The 19,143-nt window shown below is 39.4% G+C and overlaps 1 protein-coding gene across 1 annotated transcript in view; it reads right to left on the bottom strand.

Annotated features, from left to right (window-relative positions):
- Window positions 1-1,162: 1,162 nt before the first annotated feature.
- RERG (RAS like estrogen regulated growth inhibitor) overlaps window positions 1,163-19,143 on the bottom strand; it is a 97,546-nt gene continuing 79,565 nt past the window's right edge. The window contains exons 4-5 of the mRNA XM_058852887.1: window positions 5,646-5,719; window positions 1,163-5,050 (exon numbers count right to left, since the gene is read on the bottom strand). Of these exons, the coding sequence (XP_058708870.1) occupies window positions 4,643-5,050; window positions 5,646-5,719 (482 nt within the window). The 3' untranslated portion in view covers window positions 1,163-4,642. The remainder of the gene's footprint in view (window positions 5,051-5,645; window positions 5,720-19,143) is intronic.

The raw sequence follows: 19,143 nt of genomic DNA, 5'->3' as shown, positions 1-19,143 counted from the left end.
GCCTCTTTTAATTAAAGCCTCTTTTCCTTTTTCTTCTTAAGATTTGCATATGTATTGAGCCATTAAGGAAAAAGATAAAAGGAGCCCCAAACACTGTTTGTACATAGCCTTTATGACTGCAGCTACTTACTTTGCAGGAGACATTATTTTGACTGGAGCAAGTTATAGCGTGGCTTGACAGAACCCGAGGCTGCTTTGTAGTGCTCCAGAGGCAGGCAGTGACTGCAGTTGGGAGGTTTCATGCATCTGCAGCCAGATTTCATGCAGTGCTCTGCCACATGTGGCATTCTTACACCCCCACTCCTGTTCACCTTGCTTTGGGTTACTTGGTTGGCCCATTTTGGGGCCAGAAGAGTGGATTACATCTCCCCACTCCTGTTCACCCTGCTTTGGGTTACTTGGTTGGCCCATTTTGGGGCAAGAAGAGTGGATTACAGCTCCCCACTCCTGTTCACCTTGCTTTGGGTTACTTGGTTAGCCCATTTTGGGGCAAGAAGAGTGGATTACAGCTCCCCACTCCTGTTCACCTTGCTTTGGGTTACTTGGTTAGCCCATTTTGGGGCAAGAAGAGTGGATTACAGCTCCCCTCTTCAGTGCTGGAGCTTCCTCTGCTTAATACCCTTGCTCTGTTTGATTATTTACTATTCACATGATGCACCTTTCATAAGGTACATTTTCTGCACCTCCTCTTCACCTTAGCAGAGCATTATCCTTGGAACACGGGCGTAGCTGGCAGCAGGTGAAAAGTTGCCTCTGTCCAAATCACCAGCATAAATCTCCCAGATTCCTTAGCCCAGGATTTCACCTCAGAGGTCTGGGATGGAGATCTGTGTTGTTGAGTTGGCAGGACATCATTTGGTGGGTTTCACTGAGGTTAGTTAACAAGCCTGTAACTTCCTTCATTGGCCTTGAAATAGTTAGCAAGGACATTTGGAGCTGTGCCTCACTCTGGATTCTGTTTGACTTCTCTGTTCCAGGACTAACAGCTAAATAATTTCAAATAAAATGATCCCAAATTTACAGTGCTTATTCTGGTAAAATTCACTGTTTGCTTTCCTTTGATAAAGATTAAATAAAAACCAAAAAAGGCCTTTTGGAACTGGCCCCTTTAATAGCAGGAAGGAACACCGGAGACATCTAATGGAAGATCAATATGAGAGAGTTCAGTACAGAAAACACTGTATTTTCATTTTCTTTTTTATTTTGTTTTCCTTATATATTATCTACAAGCACAAGCTTTCATATTTTTAATGTAAAAATGCATACAGATCATTATATATATAAAAATCAACTAGCCTTGTAGCAAACTGCCAGATCCAACTATCCCCAGGCTGGGGACAACCTGTCTGGATCCAGGTGCAAACCCAGTGGCTGATCCTCTCTTCCATCTGTAGTTGCACCAAACCCCCAGATAATGAAGATTCTCAAAGTTCTAGGGAAGTTTTGGGTCCTGATCCAGGTCTTGCAGCACGGGCATGACTAACTCTTCATCAATTGAAGATAAATATTTTAAAAAACTTCATAAGTGACAATCAACTTGTTGCAGGTAACAAGTATCCCTTTCACCTTTACTCCCAGTTTTTTGTTTCGCATCCTTCCCATCCTCTCTCCGCAGGAATGGTCGCAGGCAGAGGAGAGAAATTTAATGTTAGTGTCACATACACACATTTAGCAGCAGGAGAAACAGAATTTAATCTGTTGGTGTCTGCTGCAGAAAGGCTACTGAATGTGGTTTCATGCTGCACTCAGCCTTTTCAATGCTTGGGCAATTTTGGGCTCAATTTGCACATTGTGGAAATAGGACAGATTTAAAATATATCCAGTAATTGCAACATTGTGAGCAGCAGGAAATCAAGTTGCATTTCACGCTATGTAATGCATATCAACAGGTTAAAATGCAGCACAGTAGAACTGGCTTTGAGGGAAGAAAATTAATGAGCAATTAAGTGAAGAAGTTTGTGTTTGTTTTAGAGGAAAGGTGACAAAATGGCAGCCTCCTTTTTGACCAAGTGTTTATCTTGTTTGGCAGTTTTCAAATTCAGTCCTTGAAAAGGAATGTTACTATTTTTATTGTAGGTTCTTTATGTAACAAGAGATGTTTGCACAGTGGAACGTTTTATTTTCACCAGCATTTTATAATTTGTCCACACAGACTTTATAAAAGAAGATATAATTTGCTGCAAATCTTTTGGAAAGTATGAGGGTCATAACTCAGCCTCTCTTTCCTTTCAACTCTTCTAGCATGAATATGATTAATTAGTTTGTCTTATCATTCATTTATAACCTTTTTGTATTTTAAATGCAGCTCCAACCTGAGCCCCAAGAAAGGTTTTTCAGATAAAAGAACTGCTGAAGTTTTCTAAGAGGGATGAATGAATTGCTTTGCATACCAGAGTAAAGACTTGGCTACGTTGCCTTGGGATTGCAGGTAAGGATTTTCTTTACTTCAGATACCAGCACTGATTTGAAAGATAACAGAACTTTAATGCTTCAACTTGCAAATGCTCACTCTGGCTCCTAATGTAACTGAATTGTTTGCAAGTTCAGTCCCTAAAGCTAAAGAAATCTGGTTTGTGAACAGGCACTAGCTCGCTCTTTTACACTTGGATTGATTCTACATTTCTAATAGGACTAAAAATGGAAAATCCTCTATTTTTCTTTTTTTCTTTTTTTTTTTTTTTTTTTTTTTGTATTTTTTTTCTTTTTAAAAAAAGTTGATGATAAGATGAGTAGTTTGGGAACAAGTGTGTCACAGAGGCCTGTTGCAAGGACCCCCTGCCCAGAATTACACTGTGAAATTTCCCCTGCAGTGTGTCCAGCTGATGTACAGCATCACATGTGAACATGAGGGACAAAATATAGACACTAATTCCAGGACAGTGAAATGACTTTTTTTACCACCCAGGATACAGAAGCAGAGAAAACAAACAACAGCCCAAATAAAATATACATCTGAATGTGATGTTCTTTGCTGGCTGGGTAAAAGTGAAAGTTTTAAAAACAAGTTACTTTGGTAAAATATCCTTAAGTAAATTATTTTAATAGAAGTCCTAATTTGGAACTTTTTTCTGTTCACAGGGATATACAGATCTGCCTCTTCAGCCTGTTCCACCACCTATATGGCTACCTATAACTCAACAGAGTGATGGCCAGTTAGATTTATTCACTTTACTCACTTTCCTTTTTCTGTGGCAAACATTTGACAGCTTTTGGGAGTTACCTCCTCCCAAATAACCATGTGAAGTACAAAGCAGTGGAGGATAAAGTTGTAAGTAAATGCTGCAAAGGTCCTGTTCCTCAAAGGAGAGCACTGTTAATTTGTCATCCCAGCCCCTGGCTGTGCTTCTGAAGGGATGCAGCACCACTGCTGGGAGACCAGCACAATCTGAATGAAAAGATTCCACTCTTGGTTCTTGCATCTTTTAGCAGTTAACAAACTGGACAGGAGGTAAAACTTGGCAGCTGGTTTATGAGGGAGAAGGAAAAAACTGGACACCTTTTATCCCAGACACCAAAATCTGATAAAATGGGTTTCCAGATAAAAGTCACAAAAACCCTGCACTGCTTTAAGCCCCAGAGTGCTCCAAGCAGCATCTGGAAGTTTAAACAGCTGGAAATTATGGTCTTTTGGTATGGTAGAGGCCATTCATATCTGATTTACATTTGGGCTTAGACTTCAAATACTTGCCTTCCCAAGGATTCAGGTCTTTTGTATAAGATAGACTATGAGGAACTACTTGAATTGAAAAAAAAGACCCTCCCCCTCTCCCAAAAAAAAAAAAAGCTAAAACTACTCATAGCTAAATCAATAGTAATATGATTATTTTTTTGTTCTTTTTCAGTTTGATCTCCCAACACGTCTTCTCCCACTTCCCCAAGCACAGTACTGCACTTTGAGGGAGAAATGCTGAAATGCTGCTGGACTAGCTGATTATTTCTGGAGAATTCTGCAGTTTCAGAGCAGCTGGAACTCCAGCTCTCTTGAAATGTGTGTCTAGCTGACTAAACACTCCAGGAAATCGACCTTTCCTGTATTTTCTGCATACCTTGCTGAGAACACTCATGGATTTGACAAAAATAACAAGGAAGGAGTGAAAGCATACAATGAGCCAACAACTTAGAGCTGGTGAAGGTGTCAGGTGAACTTTCTGATTCAGCACAGCAGCCTCTACACATATTCAGTCCTGGAGAACAGCAGTTGTGATGGTTATTGATGGACTGAGGGCTGAATCTTACTTTCCAATGGCTACTGAGCAGCTGGCTGGCTGGAAATGATGTTTAGGCACTACTGACTTGCAGGGGATTGGAGCTAGCCACGTAGAAGCAGAAGATTCTCTCTTGGTTGCCAATCCCCACAATTGTCTGGTCCTTTGGAGTTCATTTGGTGTTTGGTTCTTTTTTTTTTCCCTTGGTGTTTTTATTTTCCCCCACATTAGTCAGAAGCAGTGTGGCTAAATACATTTCAAAACAGGAAAATAGTATGTGTTACTCAAAAAAAGTGGTGGCCTTTGTCTTTTTGGTGCTTTTTTATTTCCTCATTGCAAAGATTTGACCATTTCTCACTAAACGCGCTCTGCTTGCCCCATCCCTACTCCAAGCTAATACTCTCTAAAATGCTCCTCTGCCTCAGGACAGCTCCTTTTTAGCTGCTGATTTTGGTGAGCATCTTATTAATGGCCTGCTTGACGTGGGTGGTGGAGCTTCTCCTCCGAGTCTTGCCCTGGACCATCTTGCGGCGCCGCACCTCCCGGCAGAGCTCGTAGAAAGCCTCCATGATGTTCCCCTCTCCTGTGCAAGCAGAGCACTCGTAAAAAGCACAAGCAAGTTCTGTGGCCAGCTTTTCACCTTCCTCCGTGCTGACTTGCCTGGAGTGATCCAAGTCTGCTTTGTTCCCCACCAGGATCAGGGTGACGTTTTTGGGCTTTTTAACCTCATCCAGCAAGTTCTTAAGCGGCAGCATTTCCTCGAAGCTGCCTCTGTCCGTGATGTCGTAAACCAGCACGAAGCCCTCGCCCCATCGCACGTGTCCTTCCTTCTGAATGGCATCCTCCTGTTGGGAAAGATGGAAGAATGCCTCAGGAATTTGGTTTTTGAAGAAGACAGCAGACCTTCAGAGAGGTGCTGGTCCTCCAAAGCCTACAAAGCTGTGTGTGTCTGCTTTACTTTGCACACACAAAAAAAGGTTCTGACCTTTTTTGTCGCGTGGCGCGTTCCACCCAGTGCCACGACCTGCCTGTGCAGCTGTGTTTTAAAAGGGACACCTGACTGTGACAAATCTGCTCTTCACTTCAGTGGGAATCACTGACTGAAGTTGTCAAGCCTCATCACTTGACTGTAGAAACAGACTGATTTTTTGTGCATACTTGGGCTGGCCACGATTAAAAAGGCATGACAACAAAATAATTTACCCCAGAGTAAAAAACCCCTTGATCTGATGGTTCTGTCCAAGCAGGATCCCTTGCAGAAGGGTGAGGATCCAGCACGGGGTGAGGAGAGAGGGGGGTTCTGTTCTGCCCAGAAGCAAATGAGTGTCCCCAGAGTAGGGCACACCTGCCACCCACTGCCACCACCACCACCACCACAATTTCCTCCCCTGCTGCCTACCCAAGGCAAGGAGCTGGGTAGCAGCACACGCACCCACGCACCTGGCCAGCTGTGTCTAGTATCTCCATGGAAACCACTTCATCATCAATGGTAGCTTGGTGACGGTATGTCGACTCTAAAATAAGAACACATGTTGTGAAACGTATTAAAAGGACGTAGTTTTATGTTTATTTTTGTTTCTTTGAGTTTTTTTTATGTTGTTTTGTTTTTGTTGTTTTGTTTTTGTTGGTTTTTTTTAAATCTTCCTCACAGACCTCCCAGCACAAGAGAGGAGATGTGACGGGCAGTTTGATTAAATTCTCTTTGCTGGAGCTCTTCCAGCCATCCTGGAGCACGCTCAAGCCCTCTTTCCTAAAACAGCAACACTTTTACCTCTCTCCAAAGGGCACAACCTTTTCTTTCCCACGTGTCAGAGCAGCAGAAGCCTGGTGGATGCTGCAGTCTGCACCCAACAAAGGACATTTTGCTATGGCAGAGAGCTCTGCAGTGCTGGGTCCCATTTTTCGTGTTTGCTCCCAGAAAAGGCCGCTACCTTTGGAAGACAATATCACAACTCTCAAAGTATCCAGCTCAACAGGCTGGCACTGCACAGCTTGTTGATCAAAACCAGTATGGTTGCAGATTAAGGAACCTAACCACTAAGCTCAGGCCTTATACTGTGAAAAAATTACAGACCAGTTAGGTATTTTAGGAATGTGTGTTTTAAACATGCTGAAATCATCACATTCACCTCTTCTAGAAAGGGATCAAGCAGTGATTTCCCTGTTTATGATTTATAAAGGATAACCAGTGGGCATTAAGCATTTGCACTATGGAAAAAAGCCCCAACCAAACAACAACCCTATTTACTGTCCCAGGTTCTGGAAACCAAGCAACTAATCAGAAAGCTAATGAAAAAGGAGCTTGTTTTATCTTAATAAGCTGATAAGCTAAATTTGATAGCATTTGACCTAAATGGTGGAAAACTAACTGTGCTAACATTCAGATTTATTACTGCTGCTGGCTCACAGATGTCCTGTATCAAAAGGCAAATATGTAAGCTGTAAAAGTCTGGCCAGTGACTATGGATGCTTTGCATTGTCAGAAACACAATTCTTTCATTTGGTGCAAATCTCTTCCATAGGAACAAAGGATATCTTTTTAGGGAACTCATTTATTTAACTTGAACTTCTGGAAGTGCTCGTGCTTTGTGAACACCCGTTTTCATTATTCACTTTAGAGTGTCACCTCCTCACAATCAGGAATGTTTGGATGCTGTCAGTGCTGCAGTCTCTTCCCAAACCAAAGATGTCACTCCCTCCCTGTGCCACTTTAATTGCTGTAATATCCCAGCTGTCTCTAACAGGGACAAATGGTCAATTTACTTGGGCAGATGGCAAGCAAGCTTGGTTTCAAGCCATGAACACTGGGTTTTTCTTCAAGGCTGTAAATGCCTCTTCTGGATAGTATTTCCAGGCTGTTGAAGGAGTTGGAGTTTCCCTTTGTGATCCTGAGTGAGGTATATCAAAGTCCCTTGGTGCTGTGTTTTATCTGTGCCTCCCACACCCCCTCTGAGCTGCAGCAATTCCCTCAGGGAATGCAGAAAAAGCAGGAAACTCCAGTTTGGTGTTAGAGCTGCACCTTCAGTGAGTTATTTCTCAGTGCTAGGGATTCCCTGCGTGGCACTCCAAGCTTGAGGTTATTTAGGAACTTCTGCTGTGTTTCTTTGCTTACTCAGATGGCTCTCTGAGGAAGAAATGTGATTTCAGCTCCTTGTTTTGCAGTGCTCATATCAAGCCTTCTACCATCTGGCTTGACAAGTGGCTGCTGAGAATTTTCCACAGAACCTGAGAAAGTTCTCACCCAGCCATGTGCAGGATATCTGTGAAATGTCCTCAGGAAGCAGGATGGGGTAGGCCATACAGATATTCCCTAAGAAATGGGAGAATAAATCTCAAGGAATAGACTTTTGCTCACTGTGAGGTTTAAATGATAACTTGACTTCTCAAAATAGGAGTCTGGTGGTGCTTTGTGTTGCAAGTTTAACTTTGGCTTTGGCTGCTCACCTTGGAAAGGAATTTGATCCTGGATGAGTAGCACTGATTTAAGTCAGATTTGTGTAAATAAATCTTACTAAATGTGTGTCTGTTCCTGTGCTTTGGAATGTGTGGTAGCTGCCTGAATTTTAATGAGGAGTGTAAAACAGCTGGACTTTAAAAGCATTTTTGGTGTAATCACAGACATGGCTTCTCCTTCAAGGGAACAGAAAAATCTGAAGAATCTGGTTGTCTTGTAAATTATGAGCCCTGAAGATGTGAGTTCCAGTCTGCTCACACTGGTTGTACATCACAAAAACATTGCCTTGCTTGGGGATTTATCAGGATCATTTTCCTTGTGGCACTGCTTTCTTTTTCTTTTTCTTTTTCTTTTTCTTTTTCTTTTTCTTTTTCTTTTTCTTTTTCTTTTTCTTTTTCTTTTTCTTTTTCTTTTTCTTTTTCTTTTTCTTTTTCTTTTTCTTTTTCTTTTTCTTTTTCTTTTTCTTTTCCTTTTCCTTTTCCTTTTCCTTTTCCTTTTCCTTTTCCTTTTTCTTTTCCTTTTTCTTTTTCTTTTCCTTTTCCTTTTCCTTTTTCTTTTCCTTTTTCTTTTTCCCTTTTTCCCTTTTTCCCTTTTTCTTTTTCCCTTTTTCTTTTTCCCTTTTTCTTTTCCCTTTTTTTTTGGAGACATGCAAGCAGAGAGCAATTACAGGGCTTGAGATCCTGCTGGACCCCTGACTGAAACAAACCACTGACAGCACAGGTGCACATCTGAGCCCCTTGACTCCGATTAGAGCTCATGAAATAAAATAGGTGCTGGTGGATATGGCTTGTCTGGGCTCTCTGCTGGAATAATCTGCACCTCAAAATCACTTGGAAGTCCAAAATTGATCAGCTGAATGCAGGATCTATTCTTATCCTTCATCATCACGGTTAAGCAAATAAAGCAAGGTGTAACACTCTACCAGTGGCTCCCAAGATGGTTTTATGCAATTTCCTGCACTTCAGACTGTGATTTTCCAGCTGTTGCCCATATATTCTTCCTTCCTTGTGTGTCTGAACCCTCAGAGATGGAACAGGCACCCCAGAGCTGCGCTTTGCTCACCACAAACTTGGAGCAGCCTGAGCCATGGCCTGGCTCCATCTGACAGAGCCGCGGAAATAAATTGATTTATTTGCTCTGCTTCACTATAAATAAGTAAATCTGACCTGTTCTTGCTGGTCTGGGGCTGTGCTGTGCTTCCAGTCGTATTCCCAGTGAGAATCAAAGGTGCTGATGAGTGTGGCTTTGAAGGCTGATGCCAGATTTCAGAGTGGCTCCTGGTCATAAAGATGAAATCCCCCAGCACTCCTGCTGTGCAAAGCACTTTTGGTTCTCATGGTCCCATTGTTTGAAAATTTAAGGTTTATTTCAAATATATTTGGAGCTGTCAAAAGGCCTGAGAAGCACGTTGGAAAGTGGCAGCAGTTGATTGGGTTTTGAGCCACAGTAATTCATTAATTAATGAATTAATCAAAATTATTTTGCTAAAAAAAATAAAAACCCAAAACTTCCCTGGGGTCTCTTGGTGTTGATAAGCATCTTACAAATATCTCTATTCCTCTGAGCAGTATGATTTTAAAAAAAAACAACAACAAAAGGAAAAAAATAATACTTATATAAGGAAAACTTTGAAGCCCATGATCCACAGACTGTCTGTGGATAAAATAATCAGTCACAGCTTCATCCCATCATCACATCCTTGCACTGTGCTCACTGTGACATTTTTAACAGAGTTTTGGCCTATAAGACTTGGCTGCTCATCTCTCAAAACTTTGTTTTATCCTGTTTTTCTGAGTGTATTTCTTCCAGAATGTTGTATTTTGTAGAAAAAAAACTATTATCTGAGAATGAATTTCTAGGTTTTAGGTCATATTTGCAGTGATGTAAAAAGCTGGTTTTTAATACTTGTTTATTTTGGACCAGCAGTATATATTGGGATATGACAGCTCTAGAAGATAATATTTGCAGGGAGGTGTTTCTTGGTTTTAGGAGTAGGTAAATCAGCTGAGCAGGAGCAATAATATTTTACAGGAAAACTTAAGTCAGCCTGGTCTCTTGGTTATTTTTAAATACAGAGAGACAAAATCTCTCTTTCCATACAGGATTTTAGTTGATTTTTTTTTTTTTTTGTCAAGAAAGGTTACTAAAACAAGGACATATAAAAATGCTTTAAGAAACTTTGGTCTAATGATGGTTTTCACCAGGTGGATCCAAGAAATGCAAGAGATCTGGAGAAAGACTTTTTGTGTGCTGATTACAGGTGAGTTTTCAGACCAAGAACCTCAGCTAATAGACATTAAATTTTAAGTCATGGTTAGAATCCCGTTGGATGGCAATGTCTAAAAGACTGAAGCTCCCCATAATTAATTCAGTTAACAGAATAAAAGTTCTTGTTTCTTGTTTGGGGTGGTTTTGTTGGTACCTCACCACTCATTTAGACTCCTGCAACCTTTGACACCATCAGGTGCACCTGCCTGTCACATTTGAGAACAGTGACTTTGACAGCCCAGTGGGGAAACAAAAAATATTTTTATTGTTAATTCTGATGTTCTCCCAACTCTTCCTTGACCCAGCTCTGGTGAGGTCTGGTCCCTTCTGCATTTTTTTGCTGCTTCAGGAACTTTTCACATTTTAGAAAGCCCCTGTAAGCTGAGTGTATCCTCCTGACTCAGAAAGCCTCTCCTGCCTTCTCCATTCCTCAAAGCACAGCAGAATTTATTTTTCTTGCTTGCCTCTGGCTGTTTCGTGTTCCCTCTGTTATTTACCTTACAGAAGGGTTTTTATTTTGCCACCACCAGTGGTTTTACTGTTTTAAGCACAGTACCAAAGTATAACACAGTACTTTGTGTATCTAGAACATATTTCTAATGTTAATGTAGTGTAATCTCATGAGTCACTTTATTCATAAATACCACAGACCCACAAATGAATATAATAATAAATAATATAATAAATAAATATTATATATGAATTATATAATTTTTATCAATAAACTAATATATATTTATATATTTATATATTTATATATAAATATATAAATATTGTGTCATTTATTACATATTACATGATATTAATATCATTAACTATATTATTTATATTATATTAATTATATTATATTAATTATATTATATTATTTATATAATATTAATTATATTATATTATATTATATTATATTATATTATATTATATTATATTATATTATATTATATTATATTATATTATATTATATTATATTAGATCATATTATATTAGATCATATTATATCATATTATATTATATATTTATTATAGAATATTAACTATGAATATATAATAAATATATCTTTACATGTATTATATATTTATATTTATATTTACTTTATATTTATAAATAATCTATTTTATATGTTATATATTTATTAATATATATTATATATAATTATATCTATAATCTATATTATACATATAGATTAAATATATATAATTACTATATATATATATTATAGAATTTCCTCTTTTTAGGTAGAACACGTGGGTAATACAAACCTAGTCTAGAGATAATAAATTTTTCTTGATGTGTTGACATTTTCAAGAAATAATACTTTGGCCTCCAAACAGAAACTGTAGAATAGTTTTCTTGAAGAGGATTCTAAAAACAGTGAAAAATGTCTTTGTTTGTTACCTCCTGCTGCATGCAAGTGTGATTTTTCTGCTGCATGTGAACAATGGGTTTCTTTTGAGAAGTGATGTTGCTTTTCCTTTCCTTTAGGTTCTGTCCTCACTCAGCTTTTACTGGGATAGGCAAAGAAAATGTGGGCAGGTACCTGGGAACTGAATTCATCAAGGCATGCTAAAACCAAACCAACAAAACCAGATCAGGGAGTAAGCTCAAAGGTTTAAACAGCTGTTGGTTGTTTTGGTTTGTTGTTTTTTTGTTTTGCATTTAATTTTCTTGCCAACACTTGGAAGGGATGCTGGTTCTTAGTAGGAATGACACCCCTGATAAATTTAAACCTAAATAAATCATATTTTGCTAGGACTTTTTGTCTGATTGCAGCAAGAAGTCTTTGCTGGTGAAGCTGAGTTTCACCTTCTGACAATACAAATGAAAACCAACCAGTGAGACTTTTCTCACCCCCAAAACAAGTCTCTCCTGAAGGTGCAGAGGCAAGCACTGGAAAATTCTGCTCATCTGGGAAACATTGAAACATCTGGGAAACGATGAGCAGCAAAAGTAGAGGCAAAATATTTTGCAGCTGTAGTTACAGCAAGAACAGCCACTGCCATTCCTGAGTTTTGCTGTCTGTTGAGCTACTGTAAAAATGCAGTATTTTTATTGCTGGCATCAGGAATATCTTCATCTTGAGGCTCACATGAAAGAAAACAAACCACATTTTCAGATAACTGCTTCCCATGTTATTGTAAGCATCTTCTGCTGCTGCTCTCAATTACAATTTCATCGTTTCAAGTCTTTGTTGGGAATTTTAGAAGCCACAGTTGGTGTTTTAAGGTGCTTTAGGCCATATGAGCCCATTTCCTCAGAAACACCTCAGAGAAACTGGGAATATTTTCATGGCTCATTGCTATAATACATTCAGCATAAATTCCTCCTGCTGAAGAGCACAGTAAAAATGATGCAACATATTAAATGTAAATCAAGTTAAATAATGTTTCTACTGTTTTGATGTAGGAAAAGAATGATCACAGGAAGGTGCCTAGGAAGGCACAACCTCCACTGCTGAGGACTGAATCCCTTAAGCACCGAGGCGGAAGAAATGAGTAATTTTGTCAATAAAAATTGAGGATGGGAATAGCTGGAGTCTGGCTGGAGAATAAGGCGGTTTCCTGGTGATTTATGAAGCGCCTACACGTTTGTCATGGCAGTCCCTGAGGCACAGGCTGGCAACCATTCCTCCCAGCCCCAAATTTTTGGTTACCATCACAGCCCACCCTGGCTGAGATCCTGCTCGTGGCCGCGTGTGTCGCTCCCGGGTGATCTGGAGTTGTCAACACGGCGGCTCAGATGAAATATGCAGGAGGCAAAGCTCTGCAAGATGAGGGCAGAAACTCTCTGCTCTTCTGCTCACTATAGAAAATGGTGATTTTCCAGCTCCTTGGAGACTTCAGTGTCCTGTAGTGCAGCTGGAAGAGGAGAGGGCTGGCAGGGGAGGCTGCCTTCCTTCCTTCCTTCCTTCCTTCCAGGGCTGTCTACATTTACACACAAGGGCTGGGGGGCCATCAGTTAATGATTTATAAACACCTATTTGACTGTGGGCTGCTCTGGTCAAAGCTCTGTTTGCTGTCTGGGCAGTTTCTCCCTCAGCTGAGGGATTTTCCTGCTGGAGACAAGGCAGTTAAACCTTCAGGAGTCTTAAGGCAAACTTGCTGAGTAAGCCACAAGTCAAGAAAAGTAAAAACCCACAATGCACAAAGGCAATGTTTCTTTAACTTGGGATCTGCAGCGGGGATGGCAATCCCAGGGATCAGCAGTTTGTGTTCACATGGTATTCCAGCTGTCCAGACAATGTGTTAGCTGAATAAACCAGACAGCAAAGACAATTCTGGAGAGCTGTATTTGGACCTGAGCTCTTTATCTTGGCTTCAGTGGCACAGAGTTATCCCCAAAAGACAGTTCTTGTATCTTCTCTTGCTAGGATGAATTATAATATATAATAAATGATACTAAATGCTTCGACTCTTTACTGAGGTCTTGATTCCCACAGCAAAGCTGTTTCTGGTTCTCAATCATTTTGATGAAAGCCATTTTGGATAGATTCCTGATATATTCCTGATATATTCCTTTGTTGTTTATGTTCTTCATGCAGGCCTGTATTTATCCAGTTCAGAAAACAAATTCAGGCCAGCATTATTGGCCTTATTTATTACTTATTTATTTACTTATTTATTTACTTATTTATTACTTATTTATTACTTATGTTGGTATTTATATCATGTATGGGACCTCCAAACTTTCCTTGTGATTTCTGAATTCTACTGTTTTGCTAACAGAACCCCCCTCCCAGCTATAGATGTAGGCAAAACTGCCCTTCTAATGGAAAAATAATCATCCTTGCAAGAAGTTTTCCAGTGGGAAAAGCTTTCTAGCCAGCGTAAATACCTTCACAAAGTCATTTCTGCTGTTCTTGCCACAGTGGTGTAATTTGCAAGTCTTGAGCTCATCTGTAGGAGATTTAGTTTTCTGCTGTGGGAGAATTCAGGGCTCTAAAAGAGGTTTCTGTCTCCTTCTTTCAAGCAATTTTCACAACTTTGTCTCCTGCCTTTCTTGCTTTCCTGATGCCTACACATTTTACCCATGTTTGAGGGTCTCTTATGGGCTCTCTGTATATTGCATTAGATGGGACCTCACAGGAACACTGCTCAACTTTTTTATTCTGCCAGGAGGAAAAAGAGTGAACAAAAACCTGTAAGGAAATTGTGACCTAATAGGAATAAAGACTCTTAAAAAAATATCACTATTAATCTAGTAGTCCTGGCAAAAATCATGATTTTTCCTAAGACTCCTATTTCTTTTGGTTACCTCTACTCCTTTAAAGTAGTGAAGAGTATTCTTTCTATCCCATTCAAATTAAATAAACTTTTGCTTTCTGTCTTTGCCTTCATGCACAGGGCAGTCTGTCATGTCCTGTTCTACTGATTATCTGCTAAGAGAGAATTTTCAGAGGATTGGCAAAGTCACATGAAATGTGTGAACAGCTAGAGAAAGACATCTAGGGGCAGTGTGAGAAAGCCAAGACACTTTTAGAAAGGTCAACAGAAATATCAAGGTCAACAAAAACATCATCTCCTTGTTTGCTGATATAAGTAGATTTTTGTTTCAAATCCAGCCTTTGCTTGGTGTTCCTGTGGGCCTTTGATGGGTATCTTAAATCTGAGTATCAGTTACTCTAAGTTTTTACAATCTTTCTGTAAAATGAAGGATTTTATAGGTGAGACACAGAGGCAGAGGGGCTGCAGACAAAAAAATCAGTTACAGAAATAAGAAAAGAGCTGAGGAGCCTGTCTGCTGCATTTACCTGGGGTTTCATTTGTTTGGGTTTTTTTCCTATGTAGCAAAAATTGATGTTTAAGTCCTTGAGCCTCGGGAACCCTGTGATTCTCCCAGCTGTATATAAAAATGCTATCCCAAAACAAATAACAAAACACAGTTCATAATTCCTCCCCTTTTTGGTTTTTTAGGGTTTTCTTGTTTGTTTCTGTTGTTTTTTTTAAAAAAAAAAATTCTTGGATACCCCAGCTCTGTTTCTAGTAAAGCAAATTGCTCAAGTTTTAGAACAACAAATGTGTTCCCAGAGAAATGCTGCAAAAATGATTTTTAAAAGCGCTCAGCCATAGCAATGATGAATTTTTCTTCTTTCATCATTTGATCCAGGAGATTCTCCCTGCATGTCTTGGCTTATGGAGGCAGGAAATTTGCTGCTACCCATGAAGTTCTCTGCTGCCCCTCTGTCTGCTGCTGTGACAGCTCTTTGGGCCTTCTCCTCCTTTTTTTGCCTCCCAGGAAAAAAAAATAAAAATAAATTTATCAGTTCCCTTGATTACTCTGATTCAGCATCTCCAGTTTTAAAATCAATTAAATATCAAAGTGAACCACAAAATCTCTCCATCTTTGAGCTCAAACAAAGGCAGCCTAAACTGTGGGCACTGCCAGGAGCTCCTGGGGGGAATTGCTGAGATGCAGACTGTTATTGCAATTTCCTGGGACTGGGGAGAGCAGCTACTCCCTGCTGAATTCCCTGAAAATTGTGGTGTCAAGCCCTGGGGTCACTGAGGAGCTCCACATTCATGATAAGAGTGTGACTTCACTGGTGCCCAACCCAGCCAAGCATTTTGAGGTCTTCTAACATCACACCCAGCTTGCTTACATGTTTTTTTTTTCAGGTTGTGTTCTATTTAAGAGCATGTGGACATTAATGAATATTGGTGAAATCCAACAGTTCAAAATTATTGAATTTTCAACTATTTTCACTATTCAAAAATAGTGAATTTGGTGGGAAGCCAATCCCCTTTCTCAGTGTGTATTTAACTATTTTGAGAAGACTACTTTAATGCTGAATTCTTTATGTATTTAATGTTTTAGAAAACGACTGCATGTATTTTTTAACGTGAGCAGTTCCAGCCCATTTCTACATGGAGCTCTTTCATCTAATTCTGCTGGAAATGTGAGGTAGCTGCAATTTACTGTAAATGAAGATGGATGTGGAAACCCATTCACCTTGAAAATGCCAGGTAGGAATTTACCTGGAGGAATTCAGCACCTTCTGGAAAAGCAAACAACAACCCTGTGCCAAGATGGTGACAATGACTTGCCAGTTAAACAGAAATATTGGACAAGTGCAGGCTGAGGGTTAACACTCCCCAGAAAATGACCTTTGCTGTGGTTTTTGCCCTCTGGCTGAGAAATGTTAAATAAAAAGCAGAGTGAGAAGTACTTTAGTGAAGATGCAGCTGTCCTGCCAGTGTTTGCACAGATCCAACATCTGCAGAAAAGTGGCAGAGCTGCAAAGCCCTGACTTCAGCAGCAGCTCTGTTTTCCAAAGCTTGCAGGGATCAAAAAAAAATCTTATTTTGTGGTTGGTAATTTGGCTCCTGGTGGTACAACATTCTATCCAGGTGCTGCTAAAAATAGGGCCCTTCATTTTCTTCTGGCAGGTTAGAATAGTAAGGAATATTTATAAGGTGTGTTTTTTCCTTCCCAGTTAAAATGTGCCTCCCTTGAATAAAAAGAGGAAGGGGTTTGGGTTGGTTTTTTTTTTTTCATATGATGCTTAGTTTAGATTAATGTTAAATTTCCTTCAGAGCTTGAACAGCTTGGTGAAAGCTTTCCTAAAAATAGGAATTATCTGGGGATTGGTTGCATCAGAGGGCTAATGGGTGGTTGAAAACTTGACATAAGAAATAAACCATACATTTGACATTTTTGTCACAGCCCCAGTGATTTTTGGCAAAACCTCCAGTTGCTTAGTAGCTGGATGGTTTTCATCTGTTTTACTCCTGTCCTTTTAGAATAACTTGACAAAGCTGCTCATTTCTCCCTGTAGAGGAAATGATTCTCGCTGACACAACCTTAATTTTTTATATTGATTGAGCATGTAGATATTCCACAGAACTGCTGGGCAGAAATGAATCTGTTCTGCTAAAACTTCTCAGTGAATTCAGATGTTTACAGGTAACTGGACACCAAATCACTGCAGGATGACGATGCTAAAAGACAGAAATGCATTTTTTTCAGGCACTGGTTTTCAAAGCTTTTCAAGGCACAGTTTCTTCCTGATTGATCTCTGAAGGCCGAAATAATGGCTACAATTTCAAGATAATTTTTCATCTCTAACACTCCAGCACCTTTTTTTGAATCCCATTGTGATCTGTAGCTTGACAAAATAATACTTTACAAAACAATCTCTTGGTGAGCAGCTTCTACCAGAGATTACTGTGATTAAGAAATAACTCCTTGACAATAGTTTATTAGTTTTTGAATTTCTCAAACCTTTTCTTCAGAGCAACTCAGAGCTCTGAGCATCACAATGACTGTAATACATAATTTAAGATATTATTCTCTAAACTGAATGGGGATGTAGAATTCAGTAAATCAAGAGAGACTTAATTTTTAAGTTTATTGAGATAACACTATTGCCTGCACAGAAGCTTTCTGTGCTGCAAAGAGAAGGCAATTAGATTCCTGAGGGGCACGGTAATTTGCAATTGTATTCATTTGTAAAGCAGAAATAAATGTCAAGCCTTGTACAGCAAAAAGAGCATGGGGCCTTCATAATGGGGGGAAAAAAAATAATAAGCTTTGTAGCTTGCTAACAGCTTCATTTGTGTGCTTAAACAAGGCAAAAAAGATGATTTTGCATGCAGTGGCCCTGCAAGAAATTGATGAACTTGGACTAAACTGGTAGAGAAGACTTTATACACCTCTTGTCAGGTTCTAAGAATGCTGTAGTGGTGAGAGAAATGTGAAGTTCTGACACCAGCAGTACTAAAGGAACATTTCATTGAACATTCCACTGTGCAGCATAAGGCAGGTGACACATAGTTAATTCATTGAGGGATATATTGATAGCAGCAGATAAAAGAATGTGTTTGAGTTCAGGTTGTGCTGAGATTTATTTTCCCAAGATGGGAGTTTTGATATCTGTCATGTCTCCATTTTTGCCTATCAAAAATACTTAGTAGGATCCTGTATATTTGCTTTTTACAAAGGGCTGCCTGGGTTCTGGGGTGGAATTTATTAAACTTCATTTCTGCTGTGCAATTTTATGGCATTTTCTATTTCCTTAATGAGACTTAAGGAAAGAACATTAATAAAAAAATTGATATTTAACTGCATGACCTGTGTTGAAGCCTGCAAAGAAATGTTAGGAAGGAGAGAGGAACACATTTTTGGAGAAAAGAGGATTTTCCAGCCCTTTACTTTGCATGTGAATTGCTTAGTCCTGAGGTACTGAAGGCACCTTCTAAGATCTGAATGCCTTGTCTTGGACTTCTTGGTCTGGATTTGCAGAGCATTTATATATGCTAACTGAGAATTTAAATATATGGTAATTTAAGAAATACTGAGAAAATTGACCTTGGCACAGATTTTAAGTGAAGCCTCTAATTCAGGGCAACTGCTCAACAAGATTTTTGAGATATCTGAGCCAGCTTCTTGAAAATGCCAGACTCAACAGGGCTAAAAGGGAGCAGTGGAAGGGACAGGTGGATGACCTTTTGGTGATTGGTTCCCCTCTCTGGTCACTCAAAAATGAGAGGGAATATATGTTTGGAAAATGAGGTAAAAAAATATTACCTCAGTCTAGGTAGGCTGTTGGAGTCAGAGGCACAGAGAGTGTGCCCTTATCTCTGATACCTGGCTCTGACATCCAAGAAAACACTGAATTTCATATAACACTATGGAAACAACTGTTAAAGTTAAATAGAAAAACTGAAAATGTGTGTAAATTAGAGAGTTTTCTTAGGTCACTGGGTGAGAAAGTTGAAGTCTAAGGTTTAGGCTAGTTGAGAAAATAAGAGGCAAGATGGGAGATTTAGGGTGTTGTCTCTTCTTCCTTCTTCATCTTCTTCTTCCAGAGGTTTTTGGGTAGTAATGAGTGATTGGATAGAAAATGCCACAGTGCAGCTCACAGATGTTGGGTTATTGGGTCATTAAGAAAAAATAATTTACTTGGCATTTGTTAATTGGATAAATGGACATATAAAAAACCTTGAAGAAGATCTTTGTTGGCCATTTTGCACCTTTCAAAGTGCATGTAGCTCCTTGTGCCTTGTATATATGTAATATAGATTAGAGAAGAATAAACAACAAGAGAAAACTGCCTCTCTCTCATCAAACTCAGTCCAAGGGGGAAAAGAACCCAGCCACAAGTGTCCCATCAGGACAGAAAGCTGACTGTCAAAACCTGCCTTTTTTTGACCATGAATTTTTAATATGAATTTGTTCCAGAATACAGATCTGAATCCCAGTCTTCTTATTCTCAAGCAGAAC

This window comes from Poecile atricapillus, chromosome 18, assembly GCF_030490865.1.
Source record: "Poecile atricapillus isolate bPoeAtr1 chromosome 18, bPoeAtr1.hap1, whole genome shotgun sequence".
Classification (NCBI taxonomy): Eukaryota; Metazoa; Chordata; class Aves; order Passeriformes; family Paridae; genus Poecile; species Poecile atricapillus.
This window is presented reverse-complemented; position numbering and strand designations above follow the sequence as displayed.